Source organism: Paramormyrops kingsleyae, chromosome 2 (assembly GCF_048594095.1).
Source record: "Paramormyrops kingsleyae isolate MSU_618 chromosome 2, PKINGS_0.4, whole genome shotgun sequence".
Classification (NCBI taxonomy): domain Eukaryota; kingdom Metazoa; phylum Chordata; class Actinopteri; order Osteoglossiformes; family Mormyridae; genus Paramormyrops; species Paramormyrops kingsleyae.
In genome coordinates, this window is record NC_132798.1 from 40,067,197 (window position 1) to 40,089,296 (window position 22,100).

A 22,100-nucleotide genomic window follows, 5' to 3' on the forward strand; every position below is an offset into this window, starting at 1 on the left:
ATGTTATATATTAAGATATATAATATACATTATAGTGACAGTGGATTCCAGAATGTTCCAGAGTGTTCAGCAAAAATGCTAATAAATAAACATTTTGAAAACCTTTTTGTGAATAATCTGTTTGGGAGAAAAAAAAATCTGTGAGAACTGCTATAGATCACTTGATCTGTCTGGTCAACAAAACTTATTTTTCATTGCATATAGCATAATGGACTTTTATTAAGATAACTTTTTAGCACTGACGGCACCACAGAACATTTTGCCCCGTTGGCCCCAACAGCCCCACAATGAGGTTCTGTTTGCAAACCCACGTTAGCGTGGGATCTTTGTCCGGCACTCGCTCTGGCTCTTGCTCAGCTGCGATGGCACTGGGAGTCTGATGGAATGGACACAGAAATACTGCAGAACAAAGAGAGTGAGGCAAGCGGATGGATGGAAATCCCAATGAATGGTTCTGAAGAGCAATTATCAACAATTTGGGAGAAAAGATCGGCTGATTGTATTTGGGCCACATCGTGACTTCCGAACGCAGGGCAAAAAAAACATCCAGGCTCCCATCGAGCATTTAATTACACTGCATTCACAGCAGCGAGGCCTGGCTGGTGATATGATGTAGGCCGGCGTCGCTGGTGGGCTTTTGAAGACAAAGAGGAACCCATGCTCACTTCCTTCCTTCCCTCCTGCTGGCGCACTGTCCTCGCCACTCATTCCCTCAAGATTCCTCTTCCTCCCCATTCAATGCACAACTGCTCCCAGTTTATCCATGGCTTTTGCTCTTTTTTTTGGGGGGGGGGGGGGGAGGCAATCGGAACATAAATCAGACTGCAAAACACCCGACGAGGGGGGCGGCCTCTCGGCCATGGGAGGAGCAGGTGCTGGTTCGGCAGGAGACAGCAATATCAAAGGCCTCCCTCCTTAGGCCGTGCATTCAAATGCATCTGCTTTTGAATGCACGGCTGAGAGCTGAACACCAAGTAACTCTACCTTTTACACTAATAGCTCAGCCTTTTACACTAATAACTCAGCCTTTGACAAGGTGCTGAGCCAGTCCATATCCACATCCGTTTGGTGCCAAACCACTTTCAGACTGAATCCGCAAAATTGAAAGAAAACACTGTTTGTCAACAAAGCATCAGTGTGTCATTGTAACTATATGATTTTACAGTAATTATTATTAAAGTAAGTAATCAAGTACTGCACTCTGATGGTTAAGCTCACTACTGGCAAAGGTAAATTCTAGCTCAGGAAATGCAATTATTATATTACAGCTGGACTACATCATGAACATTACAAATATATTAGATTTGTAAATCTAATAAATATCGAGTAACTTCAACATGAATATCCAAATAACAAGGTCTACTGCAAAACACATACACACACAAAACAGGCAATTTGTAACATGGGAGGAATTCCATATGTCAAGGGAAAGCCACACACAGGATTCAAAGCTCCTACAGTGCTACCTTCTGAGGCACCATGCATGTCTCACGATCAGTAACAAAAAAAGAAAACAATATGTCTCCCTTAGAAGCATAATTAACAGGGTAGAATGTGTGCTAGTCATTTATATGATGAGTTCAATAATTCTGCCACCTCACCTGCTGTTTTTAGGTGTCTCGGGGCTTTACTTTAAGTCCACTGCAAGGAGAGGAGGAAAATATTCTCCTGTGGAAATGCCAAACAGCTGAGCAACGATTCTGAAGACATTGAAAAATTGATCTAATCTCTCTATCTATTCTAGGAGAGGAAAAATGCGGATTACAGAATTAAGGAGAAAGGAGGAAGCCAAGAAGGCACCTTCCACAAAACAACAAAGAAGAAAAACATGGATTTGAAGGTAGTAGTGAGGCCAATTATTGGGGCTTATGGGGAAGTAATAAACTCAAACTCTGCTTAGTGATCATCCACAAAGAAAGTCTGTGCAAGACCGGCAAGAATAAATTTCTTATTGTTTATCTGGAGAGACAGGTGACCTTCTTATTTTTCCTTCTCTGCTCTTCATTCACCGGAGTAGCAGTCGGCTCTTGATAAAACTTGACAGCTAACAAGCAGCTAGTTCAATTCTTGACAGCTACCAGCAGCTCCAAGCTTAAAGAGCGCTAACAGCTAGCCTGATGCCACACAGGCGCTAGTCAGTCAGCCACTAAGTAGTACTGAGTGCTTCTAACACCAAATTAGCACTGGCATTGACCACTATATGTTACTATTTCCCAGACATCTAGAGGATGCAGAATTTAACTTTTTATTTTATTTCTCATGGAGAACAATGTGTACAAGGAATATACGCAATTAATTTTAACTGGGAAACACATTTTCTTCCAGTGCCTCTGCAACCTTTGAAGAGCAAAGAACTTGCTCAGCTACGCTGAAGAATTGACAGTTCAGACAGCGAATTGATTTCTTTTCTCCCACGATACAGAGCAGGCTGTGGCATAAGCCCTTTCTCCTCTACTGTGATAAATCACTGATTATTCAGCTGACAATGCAAAACACCGGCAAGCACTGAAAAAGACCAATCATTTCACAGTCCAGGGCATCGAATTACTTGGAAAAATTGGCAGCCTCCTTCTGCCTGGGTAGAGAAATGGAGAACAGCGGATGGAAGGGCCACAAGAGCGAAGGAAAAAACACTGCGCTGAAGAGAACACGTCAGCTGTCTGAAAGGAGAACAGGAGGAGATGCTTTATTTTTGAAATTGGCGAGGAACAGGGTCTTATCGCCCATGATAATCGCTTTGGGAGTGATTTTATTTCTGACATTCCCCTATACCTGTGAGGAACTATCAGTTTTTTGTTTTTTTTCTTTTCAGTCAGTGACCAATTCGGTGAAAACACCACCGATCGAGCTAATGAAACTAGTCTCCTTCTCAGGTAGGAGAGTGCAGGGTAATGTCACCCTGCATGTCACATTATTTATCATCAGATGTTTATTCATTTTAATCCATACAGTTTTAATCAATACAGGAGACAAACTAGGGCCTTTCTGAATTCCCTTCTGCTCTGTATCTCACTGCTATTGGGAAAATGACGTTGGAATGCAGTCAAAGTCTAGGCCACAGAGATCATAATAAGAGTCACAATGGTACTGCTTATTCGAACACAGCGGCAAAACGCAGATCTGTGTTCCTACCTCAACATGCAGCATGTTTAAGTGGAGATAAGACATGTAGCCAGTATTATAGCGATAAGAAGCCTCAGCGATCCAGGGCTGTGTAAGATGCCGTAAAGTGTGAAGCGCTGTCTAAAGTCAAGCAGCTGGCCAAGAAAAGAGGTGATACAGTGAAGCTGCTCCATTGACAGGAGATTTCAGTGACGGAGAGCCTTATTTCAGTTTAAGAATCCCACCTGCCTGGCTTTTATGGGACACATTATCCCCGTGGCCTCTGCTGATTCATATCTCTATCACCGGCCGATTCCATTAGACAGGCTCCTTCCAGCTCCCTCCAATTCCCCCTGATTATTCTTATTCAGTTACTTTAATAATGTTTCTTCTGAGAATCAGGGAGCTAATTACATCAGCTGTCACCTTGCATCTCGCTGCCAGACCCGAGCAGCTCTCCAATGTCATTTCTGCTGGGGGTGGGGGGGGGGGGGGACTGTGAGGTAGGGAGCAAAGAGACAGAGCAGCTCCATTACACCTGGCACCTCTGCCCAAAGAGCGATAAACAGCATACTGGATGCTAACATCAGGGCAGCCAGCTCATCGAAGCAATACGGTGATCAGCAGCGATGCAGAGTAACACAAGCCATCGCAGGGACATGAGGAATGGCTTTCTTTCCCATATAGACCAGTGTGAATGACACAGCTGGGACACTGAACTTACCAGGCTTTAGTCATGCAAATTTACTGTCATTGGAAATGTCCCCAATAACCCTGTTTCTATTGGCTCAGGAAACCTGTCTGTGTGAATTCAACAGGTTATCTTTTTTTTTCTTTTTAGAAAAGCTGGACTTTTGCTGATATGATATACAGGAATTTGCATAAGTACCGTATTTGCATAAGCATATATGTCATGGGTGTCCTGAATGTGTCGTCTGTATTAGGGTGTCCTAAATGCGTTTGTATTTTTAGCATGAGGATGATTCCCAGGAAAAAAAAAAGATCATGGCCCACGAATCAGGAACAAAAGAAAGGTAAAAAAACCAATGGCCACATCCTGCATGAACAAAAGCCCACAAAGGACTTGTGGATAAGAGACAGGCCTACCCTCTAAAACTAAAGACATATTGCACTGCTGACAAGGAAGGCAAACAGCATATGTGCCCGAAACAAACAAACTGTGCAATTACTTTAGCCAATTATATCATGGCAATACCCTCACTATAAAGAGACAACTGGCTCCAAAAGATAATCATCCTAAAGAATGTTAATTACAGCGGACAACAGACATCGCCCTAAAAAGCCACACAGCAAGATCCAGGAGGCTTTCCATTAGAGATACAACACACAGTTGACTTGCCTGAGAGCGTGAGGGTGGGAGGCACTGTTGGGCTTGTAAACAGGCATAATTGATCACTCGCGTAGCGTAGGGTAAATAAAGAGTGCCAGCGAGCTCTCTACGGGGCCTTTTTGTTGTTCTTCAGACATCAAAAACTGGCTTCGGTCGAGAAGAAGCCACACGGCCAGCTACCAGCAGCCACTTACACGTCATTTATATTCCTTCTTGACTATTTATATTCTTTGTGCCTTTTCACCTGCTGTTCTTCCCCTCTCACCAATGGAGCCAATCAAAAAGCACTTAAGAGGTGTGGAGGTTAAATCTGACACAGAAAAACCCCCGGTTATAATCTTATAAAGGTTTAATGATATTTCCAAATATCACTAGAGCACTGAGATCACTGATATTAGTCAATGATAATCTGCAGTGTCATAGACAATAGATGGTGTGTGTAAAAATTGCAGTTAGCATAATTTGAGCTTGTGTGTGGTTTTTTTCCCTCACAATTTTCATTATTTTGTGCCAGAGTTTAAGTAGCCTGTCATTGTACAGATGAATAAGGTCAGGACCCCAAATCAGTTACAGAGAGCCAAAAAAGTAACATTCAACTGTAAAAATGCCTTTTATGCAATGTGTTTTGGAAATGCAACAAAGAAATGATGGAAGAAATTATAAATCAGGTCAACTACTATATAGAAAATGATTCTTATTCCTGAACATATTAGCCTCAGCTCATGGTTATACATCCATATGTGGCTGCATGAAATGCCCTACGTGACAGGGCCTGTTGCAAAACACATCCGCCCTGGACAATCTTTCTTCACCCAACACAGCAATGGGACATTCAGCCTCATTGGCCATTCAGCAGCCCATCTCAGCGGTAAGCCTCAGCCTCAGCATGCTAACGAACGCAGGCAGCTAATTCGATTGTCTGTGGAATGGGGTCCTTTTGGACCCCCAAAAGGTCACCACAAGGTGGAAAGGTGTTTGCTGTGCGTAGATCCACCTGAGGACCTGAAACTAGCACACATTCTGTTACAGGGGTGGGAGATCAGCTATGCAACATTAAGTAAGCACGGATATTACGCCATTTTCCACTCAGGAGCACATGCATGGGTAATTAGTTATTGATTACAGCCTGTAACATTTACAAGAGTGAGGGCCTTTGGGATAGTAAGCCACTCAAAGGCTAAAAGTGCTCCGAACTTGTCGTGTGTGTGTCAAGGACAGACCAACTTCTGCTTCGGCAGATATAATGGAGCCAGAGGATGATGTGTGTGCAGCTGCTCCTCTTGACATGGAAGACTGAGAGCTACAGGACCACATTTCATAATATTCAGTGTCATGTAGCCATTGTTGCCTGAAGAGAAGTTGGCCCAAATCTTTAAAGCAGGAGAAAATATGTCAGTTTATTCATCCATCCATCAGTCTTCTAACAAATTATCCTGCTGAGGATGTGGGGGGGGGGGGGACTTATGCATTATAGGGCACAAGGCTGGGGTACACCCTAGCTAGAATGCTAGTCCACTGTAGACCACATACACAAAGTCATACACTAAGGGCAAGTTGCAAGTATTCAAGACCATTTTAACAAATGGGACACAAGATCCCTTGTCTAGTTCCACTGTTCCACTCTGACATCCTACTAAGCCAAATGGACAGCATTGCTACAGCACACGCCCAATGGGAGCTGTCATACAGAAAGCCTCCATGGACACAGCGCGCCGGTGTGGATATGTCAAGAGGGCCCCTAAATAGGGAAACACACAGGGACAGAGGATTGAATGGAGAGAGATAGATAGAGAGAGAGAGAGAGAGAGAGAGAGCGAGAGAGAGAGAGAGAGAGCTCTGCACTGTCTATGTAAAAGAAAGGCAGTACTGGCCTCTTTATCCATCAGGAAGAAGAAGAAAATGCATTAGAAATTCCACACACAGACTAATGTTTATAGTCTAAAGTTTTACTTAAGCTACTTAATACTTTAATACTGAGTGCCTGTAATAAGAGTAATAGTAATAATAGTGGCTAGGATGTCTGACCTATGCTGCTGAGTGCCGTCTAAGGGGGGAGGTATTTATGGCAATACCCATCTGTGATAAAATGACATAATGTGGTAAATGCCTCTTTATAACATTATAAAATAAGATAAGTACATATTATTTTCTGGAATTGTAAGGAAGAGTCTGCGCTGTTTGCACTACATTGTAATGGATCTATGAAATTAAGGCAGACAAAAGGCTCCAGGAGCACTTAGGGTTAAAGGTAAAAATCTTCTCCCTCTGTATACGAGAAAAGGCACATTGGCCACAAACACTACCGTAGACTGAATTAGCCAAAAGGCATCGGGCAGAACACTGGTGTGGTCAGGCAGGCTCCTAACAGATGGATCTCAGACATGCTTAAAAAACAAAGTGAGGCAAAAGCAAAAGGACTGAACCAAATGACACTGAAGACAAGCGAGCACAGGCATCTCATCCCATTAGGATCCACCCTTCACCTAAATCCACATACAGTTTATTCACTTTCTTTCAGAGGTATAATTCCAGAGGGCGGCTGATCCTGCAGTGTTTGATTACATTTGGGCCATTCTGACAGTGCCCTCTGTGAGTCTTACAAGCAAGATCCTGCAATTACGCCCTTCTCTGGCCACACCCACACCAGGGTGTGCAGTTAGTATAAAATAAGCCTCTCGTATCAGAGGATGCTGGCAAGAGATTGGCTGGTTATCCTCTTCCATATCTTCCCCATATTTATCAAGTTTAATAAGAGTGGCCATTACCCAAGAAATTATCGCAGATGATGCCTCTTCCCACTCCAAAGAAGAGTTAATGACAAGCTGTGAAAAGAGGATCTGAATAGCAAGCAGCAGGCTCCCCTTAACTGACACGTTTGTTTGCCTTTGACTAATAGATGTAAGTACTCTCCAAGTGATGAGGTCACTTAGACAAACATGGCTACACACATAACCACAGCCATACCTGCCCTTTAAATCTGCCTGCCTGTGTAAATACTAAAATGGTGGCACTAGAATACAGCAACACACCTACCTTCATAATCTTATTACCTAGTTCTTTAACTGATATCTTCTTCAAAGTATCTCAAAGTACACAAACAGTATCCCACAGACACCGGTGGAGAGGTCACAAGCACATCAGGTCTATTGCTTTGCGTAAAGAAGAAGGGTTTAGGTTCAGGTTCCTAACCTCAACATCGTCTGTTGCCTGTACCACAGATCCACTGACTGCCAGTCAAGAAACCTGTAGCAGGAACAATGGCATCTGTGTCAGGCTGGCTTTGAGGACGCCGCTTGTGCAGTTTCCTCCCAGACTGAGGATTAAGATGTATCGTTGCCCAGAGCCAAGCACATAGAAAAGGTCCTTACTGTTTGTTACATGTGCTCACTGACATCTTGTACAGAAATCCCAAAGTGAAAAAAACACATGCAAGCACACCAATGACATAATTTTCTGACTTAAAGTACACTCTGTCCCTCTTACAATTAGATGCATTATACTCTTCTAGCTGATGTTTCTAACGAGCCCCTCCTCATTCAAGAAAATTGCTGCCACATAATGACTCTGCAAGGGGTATCTCTATTTGACACAAAAGCCTGTGTGATAGACAGTCCCCTTCGGTGGAATACTTTTTTATTTTGTACTATAGGCCCAAAGTGAGTGAGGATTTAGACAAATGGAAGTTACTATTACATGGTAACAGAAATATATAGTTACCTCAGGTTATTATTCTTGTTTTATTAGAAACATAAACCTCAATGACAAAACAACTGTTGCATACTGTAATATAAATCACATTATGGAAATGCTGGGTTGCAATTTCCGCTAATAACAGAGATATACTGTATACTGAAACAATTTGCAACAAGCATCCTCAGTTTGAAATATTTTGATGGATCCATTGTGTCTGTTGTTAATATGCAGTTTAACAAGTACTGCGGGACTCTAATCAAAGACATGTCTGGTGTAAATTGAATCTACTTTTACTTGCCACTTGCTTTTTCATTTAGCCTGTATTGCATGTAAGAAATCAAACGAGCAGCCTATTACAGCAACTTTGTGTAGTAGATTGTGAGCTGGATGGACTGCTCCATTCTATGCCAATACACACCATACTGATGTTTACACCTCACATGTGTACGTGCCTCAGAGTGGCATTTGACATTTTCTTAAAAAGCTTTCTGGTCTATATTTGTTCCACGTATCAGTAAGATGATGTCATTATTTTTCATACCATGACTAGTAGCTGCTTGACAAAGGGCCGCAAGGCATGGCAGAGGGTGCTGAAGACCAGCAAACACAAATTTGTCTCGTATTTATAGACTTATAGTACTTATTTCAAGCTATGGTCAGCTGTGAAACCTCCAAGTAAGAATTACATTTTATCATGTACACATGACAAAAATGAACTTAGAACCCTAACATAAAAAACTGCTTCAGTAATATGTAACACGGGCCTGTTTATTGTTTAAGTAAAGCTGAATACCATTTTGTTTCTGAAAACTACTTGCTGTAGTGTAACACTAAAACTGTGAAATACATGCATTACAGCATTTTTCACAGCAGTCTAAAAAAATCAAATGGCAAAAGACTATTTCTTTTGATTATTTGTAATTATGATTACTTGAAGCAGTTAACCCCTTATTGAGGTAGCCGCATAATTACATATATTTACCAGGTCTTCTCAGTAGTTTAAATTGTATGAACCTCATTCTTCTGTAACTACAGTGTTCCAGTGAGCGTCCACAGAAGACATATGAACTGTCCACGCGGGTGACTGACATGCTGTGTATGCCCAACAGGGCTCTGCTCACGTACCTTAATTACGTCCTCATTGGTGGAGCTGCAGCCGATGGGCTCGTCCAGCTCACGCACAGTGCCGTCCTCCTCCACTGTGACCACCCTCACTGGCACTGCCACCCGTCTGCCCGTCAAAATGGCCGTGTTCAGGATCTCTGTGTCCTGAAGATGAGAGCAAGGAGAACAGCTACACATCACTGTATACCTACAGTACATAAACCATATAAGAAAAGGACAACATATTAAAACATATTGACAGTATTATTTAACATATTTTTTTTCTTTGTAATACGCATGGATTTTTAATTTTTAAAAAAACGACAAACGTAACCAGTAGCCCCATTAATATTTAAGCTCCCCCTCTTCATCCTTAACAGATCTTCATCCTTTATCCCAGAGATTTTCAGAAAAGAATGAACAAAATGTAATATATTCCACATATCTAACATACTGTAATTGCAAGTCCAAAACATGGAAATAGAATGCAGCTCCATCTTAGCACACTACACTACATGTTAATGCCCTCCGAGTCAAAAAGTTAATCACAAAAATATCACAATATCCTCGAAGAATGTGGGTAAAAAGCCAGACTAAATTGACATTTTAACTTCATGAAATGCCTCATAAATGGTCTGTGAATGGGGGCCATCACGCTTGACCCTTAACTTCATGGCGATAATGAGGCTTTGGGAAAGACGGAGGTTGTAAGATGAGTGAGCCAAGAGGGGAGGGGGTGCGGAGATGTCTGGTGGGTGGGTTGAAGCAGGGGGGGGGTCTCTTTGCTCTAATTCATCCTGACCTTTCTTTAATGAGCGGGCTGCTGAAACGAGACCTCACACTTCTGAGACACAACCCTCTGCTCCCGCTTGGCACCAAAATCACAGAGAGTGCCGCCTTATCCTAGTGTGATCCTCGCTGGTGCTGGAACTCTGAGGGACCCTGAGCTCTTCTTGCAAGAGGGGAACAGTAGGCAGCAGGACAAAGCCGAATGGGCAAGAGAGAACCTGTTCTACCCAAAGGAAATCCCTCTAAATTTCTTCTTCAGTTAAATGATCTGGACCAATAAACGGATGAACTGGTTTCTGGTACCAGCAGGTTAGGATAGAAAGTGTCTGTGTCTCACGTCCGTAACATTATTTGAACATCTATGACTTTCAGGATCAGAATCCATCCGGTGCTCTGTTGGGCACCACTAGCGGGACGTTAAAAGTACAGCCCTCAACTAATGGCCTTGAAGCTCAGACACTGCTCTAAAGAGCGGGGAGAATCAACACAGCCACTAGTTTGGGAACTGGGCGAAACAAGAAACAATCTTCTCAGTTCCCAAGGTTGGTGGCAGAGCAGATGAGACCATGGCAGCTTTTTAGTATGGTGAGGATTGTCTTAGTCAAAAAGCAAATTTCAAAATTGTAGTTAAGAAGAAAAAGAAACTAGTAATAAGAAAAAAAGCACATTCCTGGAGTCAATGTTCAAAAAGTATAGAGTGACCCAGGGCAATAACAAGCTTTAGATGTCAATTATGATACAAGAAAGACACTCGGCTTAATGTCTATTTAAAATCCCATGCTACACACTTAAAGTGGGAATTATTTCTTATCAACTCTGAAATGCGATTGAATGAAACAAATGAGAATTTGCATTATGATATAATGAAAATTTTCATGTATAAACATTTTTAATGTGACATGTTTTACTTCTTTTTGTAATCATACAAATCTGTCTCAAATCATTTGTCTCTAAAAATATTGCAACAAAAATTATCCCCTGGAATTCATTTATTACAAATGTTATAAAGAATAAATAATCCAGTGTTTCCCAACCTTTTTTCTGCCACAGTAGGTAATTATCCCAAGGCGCACCATTTATTAACATATACTACTAGCTGGCTCTTAGCAATATCATGTATAATATTACCTGTTGGTTCAGGATCAAGTATACTTTCCAAAATTTTCCTTTTCAAAAATTTATCCACAATCTACACGGCAGTTTGCAAATTGTGAAACATATGTACATAAACGGGTGTCAATTGTAGGGCGGTTTAATTCTTGGCTGTATTTGATTATGTGACAAGTGCACTTGGCACACCGGATGAAGAATGCTGGTATAAGCTCCATGTGCCCCACACAGTAGGTATGGAAAAAGGAATGATTAGCTTGAAACTATATAAATGAAGACAAAATTTTTAGACAATGAAAACCTATAGAATCAACAAGCGAAACAATCAAAATAAAAACATCAAAGGGCATGGAAAAAAGCAAGAGAATAAAGCATGAGACCAATTCAAGCTGATATTTTTCAGATAGACAAAACTGATACCCCAGATTTGTGTTAGTGACAAAAAAAATGAAGCCATAGATGAATGCAGTTCAGGAAAATATGTCACACCAACAGGTGTACAGTACATAAAGGATGCACAAACTTCTCACCTAGAAACGGAAATAAGAAGCAAATTTCATAGACACATTATTGAATAATGAAAATGAACATCCATGACCTTGTAATCCTTTTATAAAGATTTGGTTAACATCTTTCACTTGCACAAAGATCTATTTGAGCTTGTCCCATGGAATTATTAAGTGGCCTGTCAGCGGAAATGCAGCCTGGAGTCTTCAAATGCAGAAGTGTGTCTTTTGGGACATGGGATTTTATGTAATATCACTATGTAGGCTATGATATACACAGCATCAGCTGTTCTGAGGAAGCTGGCCAACCACTAGCAATGTTTCCTTTCACCACAATGAATCACCTCTTTCTGGATGAGGATGCTCACATGTAAAGTGATATCAATTAGAACAGATTCATTATTTGAATGTCTGTACGTAGATCTGTCTGAATACATACAGTGCCAGTCAAAAGTCTGGACACACCTACTTTTGCCTCTATTCTAGCTACAGTATGAAATTCATCTTATAGTAAAAGGCCTGAAGGCAATAAAATAATACATATCAAATATTACAAATACAAAGGGAAGTGATCAACATCTCAAATTTTTCTCAAATTTTAGATTCTTCAAAACAGGCCCCCTTGGCTTTGATTATAAGAGTGCAGTCTCTTCTTTCAAGTAGCTTCCAGACGTAGCCACCTGGAAGGTTCCTCCAACAATCCTGAAGAAGTTTCCACGATTTCTGGGAACAAGTTGGCCACCTTGCGCTTACTCTTTGATCCAAAACACCCCGAAGCACCACTGTATGCTTTAGGTCGGGGGGTTGTGGGGGCCAGGTCATCTGTTGCAGCACTCCAGCTCTTTCTGTGTTCACAAGATTACATCACAGTACTTACATAACCTCGAGGTGTACTTAGGGTCAGTATCTTGTTGAAAAACAAATTATTTTCAGTAGTTGTGTCCAGATTTTTAAGCCAAACTGTAACTGATAATTTAATAGAGACTTGAAAAAATAAATGTAAAACTACTCTTATCTAGACTGTACCCAGCAAAGTTTGACCACATTAATATTAAGTATATACCTAAATGAATACCGCACTGAGAACATCAAAAAGTGTGTTAAGTAACTTGTTTTATGGATGCAAATTAAAAACAAGATAATACAAGATGTTTATGGAGACCCTAACCCCACCTTTCCTCCCTTTTTTTTTTGAGGGGGAAAAAATAATGAGACTTTGATAATTAAATAGCGTGATGTTTGAACTTATAAAACTCTTGACCATTACGAAATATTTGTATCATGTGTTTGATGCAGGTAGGAGTCCCCTCACGCACGCGCATTTCCGCGCCTGTACACACACGCTCCCACTGTCTCCCTTTATCTCGTTTGTAGGTAGGCAGAGAAAAAAATGCACACACTCCTATTATCCTGCATATGGCTTTAAAATTTTTGACTTCCACGATGATCTACCGATTTAACGAAGGATAAACAACTCAAGCACCGATGTCACTTTCAAAAACATTTCATTCAAAAATGTCCATACATGCCAGATTTGTGACTTCATGCATTCTGTTTGTATTCCTCCACTGCGGGTTTTAGATCATGAACAAGTTGAGAACTGAGCTGCCTTAAATTGTGCCGGATGCAGTTTTGGTCACACGGACCAAAGCGGTATGGAATACAGAAAAAGGCAACCCGGAAAAAGCAAAGATTTCTCACAGCAATCTTTCAAATAGCAAACAATGTAAGTAGATGTAAATTTTAGATAATCTATACTAAATCTATGTTGGATGGAATTGTCAACAATTTTCAAAATTTTCCCACATCTCTGATAGGCTAATTTTTCTTACTGTAACAAAAAATGCCTTCATCAGGTAAAAATTTATGAATGTGTCATCATGTAATATGTACTGTAACATTACAGTATACTGGGACTCAGTAAATTTAAACTTGCAACAAACTGTAGAGAAAGCCATTGCTGGGTGATTGGCAATTCCATATCAGACACACTGTAACATTGGACGTATGTTAAATATGTGACAAATATGTATGTATGTCAATAGTATATCAAAATGTTTAGTATATTCAATCACGCCAAATGCCTCATCAAGCATGACTGGATAAGTTGAAGAGCTGAGACCTTTGACTCACAGCATGCCCCCCCCCCCACCCACTTCAAAAATTTATTATTGGGTGGGAACGGGGCAATCTCTTAAGCATGCCCATGTGCAACTTTTTTTTTTTTTTTTACGAATGTCAAGTTTTTGTACAAGTACTGTATTGCCTCCCCGGCAAAGAATAAAGTACAAGCATTTTTTTAATACAAAAATGAGTCCCCTGGTTCATAAATTAAGCAATTGTTTTTTGTTTGTATGGAGATGAGTATAGAATTGCATATGAATTATTGCTCATATGATGAATTCTTAATAAATGTATGTAATGAATTGTCACAGACAGTCTGCTGCAGTTGGAGTTGCCCTGCATCACTGGGTCTCATTCTTCCCTGCCTTCAAATCATACCATACCTGGCCTGTATGTTTCTGAGTCTGTCTCTCCTGTAGCAGCCTATTTGCCCCATGGTTGACCTCAAATTGTTCTTTGTGGAAATCCTACCTCAAGTAAAGGGATTTCTGCAATTGTATCCCGTCTCTGTGGACCTTGTTCATGACAATTTGATTCAAGCACATGCATTTGAGATGTATCTTTATAAGTAATATTTCTGGGTTTTTTGTTATTTATTTTGCTAATATAACTTTTAAATATCTTTACCTTAAAGTAGATTTATGCTTATCACTACTTTTTGAAGAGAGTAAATCTGTTCCCTTTGAAAGTAACTACTTCAACGTAAGAGGTGTACTGTAAGTGATTGGTAATTCTGGATGACTGGAAGAATATATATATGTATCTACATATATATATATATGTATGTATATATATATATATATATATATATATATATATATATATATATATGTTAAATCTATAATCAGCATCTAAAGTTTGTAGCTATTGAGCTTGTGATTCATAGGAATGTCCATGGCTATGCACATTGGCATTAGAAGAGGTTCTGTGCTTATGGTGCTGAAAGTCAGAATGACCAATAGACTTTACCAAAGTTCTTTTGTATCACTGGTAGCTATCAACAGCTAACAACCATAGTGTTTATGTTGAAATAATCATACAGTCACCTGTGAGCCATTGCATGATAGTACTTCGGTATTACGGTATTAAACAAGTGTTTTCATTTGGGTCAGTTTTTCCAAATGCTGCTGTCAACAACAAAGGATGTGTATTTGAAAGCTGGGCTCTGCGGCCTATGAGGCTTTAAGGAACAGTCATTAAGGCTACACTCGAATCCTGTCACTGTGAGCAAGCACCTACCATCTTGGTTTAGATTAGATCCGCAATGATTAATTTATCACTTGGGATTCCTGAAGGTGAAACATGTCATTTAGCCACCTCAGTTCCATTCACAGAAGGAAGTTACACATGGGAACAGGTATTCCAAAGTGGCAGTGTTAAAGTAATCAAAAAAAAAAAACATGCTGGATGTTGATGCAATGATGCAAACTGGATGTGCAGGTCAAAGATGGCCATAGTGATTAAAGTAGAAAAGTGAGCAAAACTATACAACATCTGCACCTCCTTACACCTCAGATGCTACTGAGGATGAGGCTGCTGACTACAGAGCTTAAAGGAACATGAGATGCTAATCCACCATGAGTTTGGCTGAAAAGATGGACATTCTAGCGACACAGTGACATAAATCAAACTCTCATTAGAAGTGACAGTACATGAGTGCTCTCTACGCTGGCAGCCAAACAGCTACTGTGTGCAGCTGCGGTTCTCTCTTTTTTCAAAGCAGCCGATGAATTTGGTCTTGGCTTTTTCTCTAGGATACTGCCGTTTAGGATCAATTCCAACTGCAAGAAGCCTGAATCCCTGCGAGGGCCAGGCAGCTCCGAGATGCAGTCTATGAGCCAAACCTATCCTGTAACAGAAAGCTCTGAGGATAGGAATGTGTGCAGACACAAGACACATAGCGTAGCGATAACCACTGGCTATGTCAGATGTGACTGGTGTGGACTGTGAGATTCCTGGCAGTGATTCCTTGAGTAGCCACATCATCCCCATTAATATACCGTGAACATCTGGTCAGGAGCATGTCTGATTGGTGGCAAACGGAGATAATCAGAGGTATGGCTGACAATCAATGAGCCAAAGGTTTCAGCAACAAGTCGCTCCAGCCAGAACAGAAGCCTTTCTAAGATAACTGAAGACACAGTTCATTCCTGTAGAGCACACCCGGCATGCTGAGTGTGTCCATTAAAACTAGCAGTCTAAATATATTTGCCTGTACAAAAATGAAAACACACTGGTATGATTATTATTATTATTATTATTAACAGTAGTAATAATAATAATAATACCACTACTGCTACATGCAGCGGCAGGTAAAACTATAAAGAAAACTAAGTCACTATGAATAAAGAACAGAATTTATCTAAATGTTTAAATATATCCTCTGTATAATCTATAAGTAAATGTATAATGCATATGTATAGTGTCCCTATATAATTAAACATATTGCATATGTATAAGCACAGAGCTTCATTAAGCTGCATTAAGCAGCATCTTAGTTTCTGCTTATCAATCAATTTCCCACTGAAGATGCCCTACAGGGCATGCAGGAAAAGATGTCAGCTACGTGTTCCTACCTCCAGTTACATTTTGGTGTTTTATAATCAAAGGAGCATTTTCTTTCATTGCTAAAACAGTAAAACACATTGTTCTTTGATGTAAATACTGCGTAAAACAATGCTTGGAGCACTGCAGAGGATGTTTATTTTTCAGATGAAGAATCGTAATTGTTCACAGAATCTAATTACTTGTATTCAAATGCAGCCAGGACTCACACGCATGCATTCACACAGATACAGGCACACGCCCTATCAAATCTTACAAGCAATATGCTCATCTTGTAGGGTATTAATGTGATTATAAAGCATTCATGTACCAAATCATTATACAATATGAAATTCACTGTTCATTAACATTAAAGTGAAATGTGCATAACCATGAGACTTCTTAGCTGCTCTGCAGATGCATACGGATTAATTCTGAGAAAATAGTGTAGCCATATTATCATTATTGTTGTTACCGTTTGTAGGTGTTTTAATGAGCAACTTGTGCAAAATGCAGTATTTCAGAACCACAGTCCTTGTGGTTAACAAAACAATCATATTAAAAACTATCTAATAAGATAGTTTGAAATGACTAAACATCTTGGAAGGGGAAGACCGTAGGATTACAATTATAATTTAGCTTAGCCAGTGGGGAACATGGACATGCCTGAATAATTCAGCAACACTTCTGCTATGCTTTTTTATGGGAGAAATGTCTGGTGATTTGAATATACATTCATTATTTAACCCATGTTTTTAGATGTTTGTCATCCCATACTCATGTAGATCTCATTTCATACAATTTGCTCATGTTGACGACGTTACTCTCTGACATCGGTACATGCTAGATTATAGAAGCTAAAACACATATCTAAGCATTCATTAGATGAAGATGAACTGCATCAATGTTTAATTCTTAGTTACTTTGTCATTACAGTTCGGACACTGACGTCTGAAATCCTTCCATCATCTTTGCTTTCCAGATAATATAATTTAACGGGTGGTTTATTCTGGGCGACCTTTTGCCTGTGAAGCGGACCGATTTCATTTTCTCCTTTTTCCACTTAAAAATTCCTCTATTTTCTGCCTCTTCAGTTGCCTTCAGCTGTGAGGGCTAAACTCGGAAGAGGCACTTAGCAGAGATTCACAGAGAAGCCATTAAACACGCAGCGGCCCCCTACCACAGTGCCCCAGCTCAATCGGCAGGGCTGAGCAGACACACATTTAGCTTTGACTGCCTTAATGCGCTGAATATTTGCTCCTGCATGCAGGTTAAGCTGCTGCTTAGCCCTAAATAGTCAAGCTTGTTGACAAAGCACAGGCTCAGTAGCACAGTCACGAGCCAACGTGGCTCGTTTGTTTGCAGGCAGAATCTAGTCACCATGGAGGGCACGGACAAGCTGCCAGAGCTCACATCACAGATGCCTGAGATGGTCATACACTTACCAGCCCCATGTCTGCACTCAGCACACAGACCCACAGGGTGTTTCGCACGGCAGAGGGCTGCGCATGCGAGGCTCAGGGAGCTCAGAACATTGGGAGATGGACAAGGTCTGAAGAAAAGCGGAAAAAGAATCAAGGCTGGGTGGCTGAAAAAGATAATGCACTGCTAAAGAGCGATGGCAGAGAAATAAATGAAAATTAGCTGCATGACAATGTTAATTACACTTCATCTATTAGTCGTCTCATAATTGAACCATCCATTCTCCCACAAATGGAGCCCTGCTGGGCACGGGGACGGAAGCAGCATCGTGGCACGCTAATGAGGCCTGGGCATCACAGGGATTTTAAATCAAAACGCCAACGTGTCACGGGGAGCCTCCAGGGGGCGCGTGAGGAAATGTCACTGCAGTGTCCGCCCACAACGCCAGACACTGTCCCCGGGCCTGCCCAGCCCCGCCTGGGAGGAAGAAGATTCCAGAATGATTTCCCATTACCCCTTTTTCAGACAGCACTGTTGCTAACATGGCTGCCTCAGAGTGCTCAGCATATGACACAGCGACAAAGTTATGCTATCATAAAAGTCAGAGTGAAGAAATCAGGAGGTGATGGAATTTAGAAAGCGAAACAGTGACTATTAAAAAAAAAAACTTGGGGTGAAGCTTGTGCTTAATCATACCTATATTCAGTTTAGCAAGTGTGGCGTTGTGTGCCAAAGATGAGTGTGAATACTAAGCTTCTGAATATGAAATGGTGGGACAGAGCCCTGGCCATCTGTTTGCCTTTGCCAGGGTCTCCTGTGCTCTGTCTGAGCTGACTAACCCTCACAGTCATGCTGTTTCTTCAGCTCCACAGCATATAAATGTGAAGATGCAGAAGCAGCGGAGACAGAGACATGTCAGGATAAACTGAGGTAGCCAGTATGTTTTAGTCAGGCACCTGCGATCAAAGACCCTATCATTTGACTTAGGATAAGACTCATTGATTGTCCCGTTAAGCTATTTGTGAACTTGCTAACAGCTGTGTCAATTATGTTCCCACTGAACTACTTCCAACCTTTGATTATCAGGGGATTGACAAGATAAAACGTTGAGGTTAACACCACGACTGGCTAATTGAATTTCTTTTTCATTCAATAACCTATTAGTGAAATGAGTGAGTAACTTAAAAAATAAATATAAAAGCTTTACTTGAAGTCACTGTAGATGACAGGTTTACCACCGAGTAAACCGACTTAACCACATTAAAGTAGTTGTATTTATAAATATCTATGAATATGTACTGTGATTACATCCCACATTACTCATGAATAAATGCGAGTTAAAAAGTACTTAAAAGTTTTTTTTGAAAGGGTAAAACTTAACTAAGAGTTAAATTTAAAAAAATGGTATCTATATATTCTCAAAATATGTAAATAACAAAAATTTAAGAAAAAAAAGCCACAAAAACCAAGGTAAGTGGTTCTTCCACTATAGAGTTGATTGTAAAGCATAATAATCTGCTTAGGATGCAGTCTGATATATATGTTTTTAAATGCTCTGAACAGAAGGGCCATTACCTGTGGTATGCAAAACACTGCAATCTTTTAAAAAAACTTTGATTACACAAACCGCATGTGGATGCAAGTATGGTGGCTATTAATATCAAACCTGTGGGAAACAAGTAATTCATCATGCAGGATTATTAAATACAACACGGCAGTTCACTATGTAAGGTATGATAAATGAAGCGGACTACCTTTTTCCCCACAAAGGAAGAGCACAGAGCAGAGAAAGTTATGAAGACGTTCTACAGATATGAAAGTTAATGGTCCATCTGAACACCCACATGAGAGTCATTCTTTAAATTTCCACGGCTCTAATTGCATTAGACTGTGCACTGCTGTCGCTGCCCTGTGAACTTATTAGAGGGAAGCGCAGGAATTCCTCTGGGCTTTCCTTTCCCACCTCTGTCAATTCAGCTTAAGCTACTTGCCTAATTTCTCACGAAATTGCTTTCTTCCCTGACTTTCCTCAGTGCGCGAGGAACAAGTGAGCTGCAGCATGCACAGCCCGTCTCCGTGCCGCTGCTGTCTGCCGGGGTGTCAAGGCTCCAAGGCTGCCGGTTTATTTAGACCTGTGACGATGATACAGACGTGGAGGTAGGGGTCTAGCTACCTGTAGGCTGGGCTCATTTTTCTCTTATAACCTTTGTTGCTCCCTGTGTGAAGCACACAACTCAAAAGAGTGGCGGTAATTCAGCTTCCATAGTGGCTTGATACATAAGGCACAAAAACAGAGAGACGGTATGTTCAAACTGCGCTTTTGAAGCTTTCTGGGTCAAAACATTGTGACTAGCAGGGGTGCTAAATTAATCCGAATAGCTCAACTCACACAGACTTCATATTTTATTCTCATCAATTCCGCCGGTGCGATTCAGGTTAAAAACCATCATGTGCCCCTTTAATTTTAATCCATTATGCTAATCTTGCCCAAGATTTGATTGCTAACAAGTTGCTAAGATGACGAGGCAGCCAGGATGACTTGGCCATGAACTGAAGCACTGTGCTGGCTTGTCCTTAATGAAAGCACAGAAGAAAATGAAGATCAATGGGGCTCCGTGGAGGTCAGGATGAGCGCGTCGTGCTGCTGGTGTCCTTGGTCATGCACGCTTTAAATGCCTCTCTCCTCCGCAGCGAAAGGGAGTCGTTTACACCATCAGATGCATTTCCATCAAACAGGCATCGAATGGCCTTCTAGTTTACGGTGGTAAAAGAGCAGGTGTTTGTCAAAGTGCACAGAGGTGATGAGTTATATGAAGTTAGAAATCAACCAACTGGCACAAGCGAGCCCATAGCATAACATATTAACAGGTTTCTCTCGTAAAATATCCTCTACTTTGAGCAGCACATCTGAAAAAATGGTTAATCAGGCTCTAATTAAGATTTCCAAAGCAGATGAAATAAACTCCTTGTTAAGACAGTATAAAAATTAAATGATGCTTTCCGTAAGACAGCCTGACTTTCCACACACAATGGACTGCAGTGAAAATGAAAACCATAGGAATCCTCCCCTCAGGAAGGAAGTCCCAGTGACACAAACGCAGACAGGAATTACAATTAAGGATTAATTACATGTTGTTTCTCCATATTGTTACTGTATCTACAGGGACAGCTGAGTTCAACAGCCAGTGTGCACATCATAATATTGTAAGGAAAAGCAAAAGCAAGGGTGAGACATACTCAGTGCTCTTCTGGGGCAGGAAAGGAAAGGGCACTGGAGTTTGATGGCGCTGTATGTGTTTTTGGAGGCTGGAGCCATATAATAGGCCCACAGTGGAGTAATAGGCGTACTTTGCGGGTAAAGGCACATCACTATTGCATTAAATTACCAGGGGATAAGACCAAAGTTACCAAAAGGGAAAAACAGCCCTCACTCTCCTACTCTGCGTTTAGAAAAAAACATGAAACTCAACAGCGCAAGACAAATAGCACATAATAGTGTGGCATAATAGCCTGTATATTATCGAAGAGCACGGCTAAAATCAGGAACACTGATGCGGTGGCAAAGCCATAGGGCTGCAATGGGAGGGGGGCTGGGGGGTGCCCCTCTGAAAGATGATCTTCCTCCCTCCAAGATCATCTGTATGAACCTGTGCTGTGTTGGGATAATATTATGGTTATTCTCACAAGACGCAGGAACCCTGAGGTTATACCACACAGTGAAGCAGCTGCGCTTGGGTCTGCTTTCACATTTTACTCATACTGGGTCATTAAGCATTTTATTGAGAGATTACTAAGGCAAAATACACCGGTGGCACAGTGGTTAGCACTGTTGCCTCACACCTCTGGGACCCGGGTTGGAGTCTTTGCCGTGGCTCCATGTGTGTGGAGTTTGCATGTTTCCCCCGTGTCATTGTGGGGTTTCTGCCAGGTGCTTTGGTTTTTCCCCACAGTCCAAAGGCATGCTAAGGCTAACTGGAGTTCCCAAATTGCCCATAGGTGTGCATGTGGGAGTGAATGGTGTGTGTGTACGTCCTGCAGTGGGTTGGCGCCCCATCCTAGGCTGTTCCTGCCTTGCACCCATAGCCTCTGGAACCCCTGCAACCCTGAATGGGACAAGCAGTTACAGAAAATGAATGGCAATATACACTACAAGTCAAAAGCTTTTGCACACACTGAGATTTATTACATTTGCATGCTACTCACTTAACATTTACTAAGAATATACTTAATATTCGTTGCTAAATAAGTTTACAGTATGTTCACCATTTGCGTACATTACCAAGAAAATTAGCAAGAAAATGTCTTTGATTCATCAAAGTAACCTTCTCTAGCAGAAAAAAATTGAGGCATTCTTT

At 41.1% G+C, this 22,100-nt stretch overlaps 1 protein-coding gene across 3 annotated transcripts in view; it reads right to left on the reverse strand.

Annotated features, from left to right (window-relative positions):
* Positions 1–22,100, reverse strand: part of LOC111857809 (transmembrane protein 132C) — a 200,220-nt gene that overhangs the window by 17,051 nt on the left and 161,069 nt on the right. For all 3 annotated transcript variants that reach the window (XM_023838982.2, XM_023838983.2, XM_072709118.1), the window contains one exon: positions 9,272–9,415. In XM_023838982.2, coding sequence (XP_023694750.2) covers positions 9,272–9,415 — 144 coding nt within the window. The remainder of the gene's footprint in view (positions 1–9,271; positions 9,416–22,100) is intronic.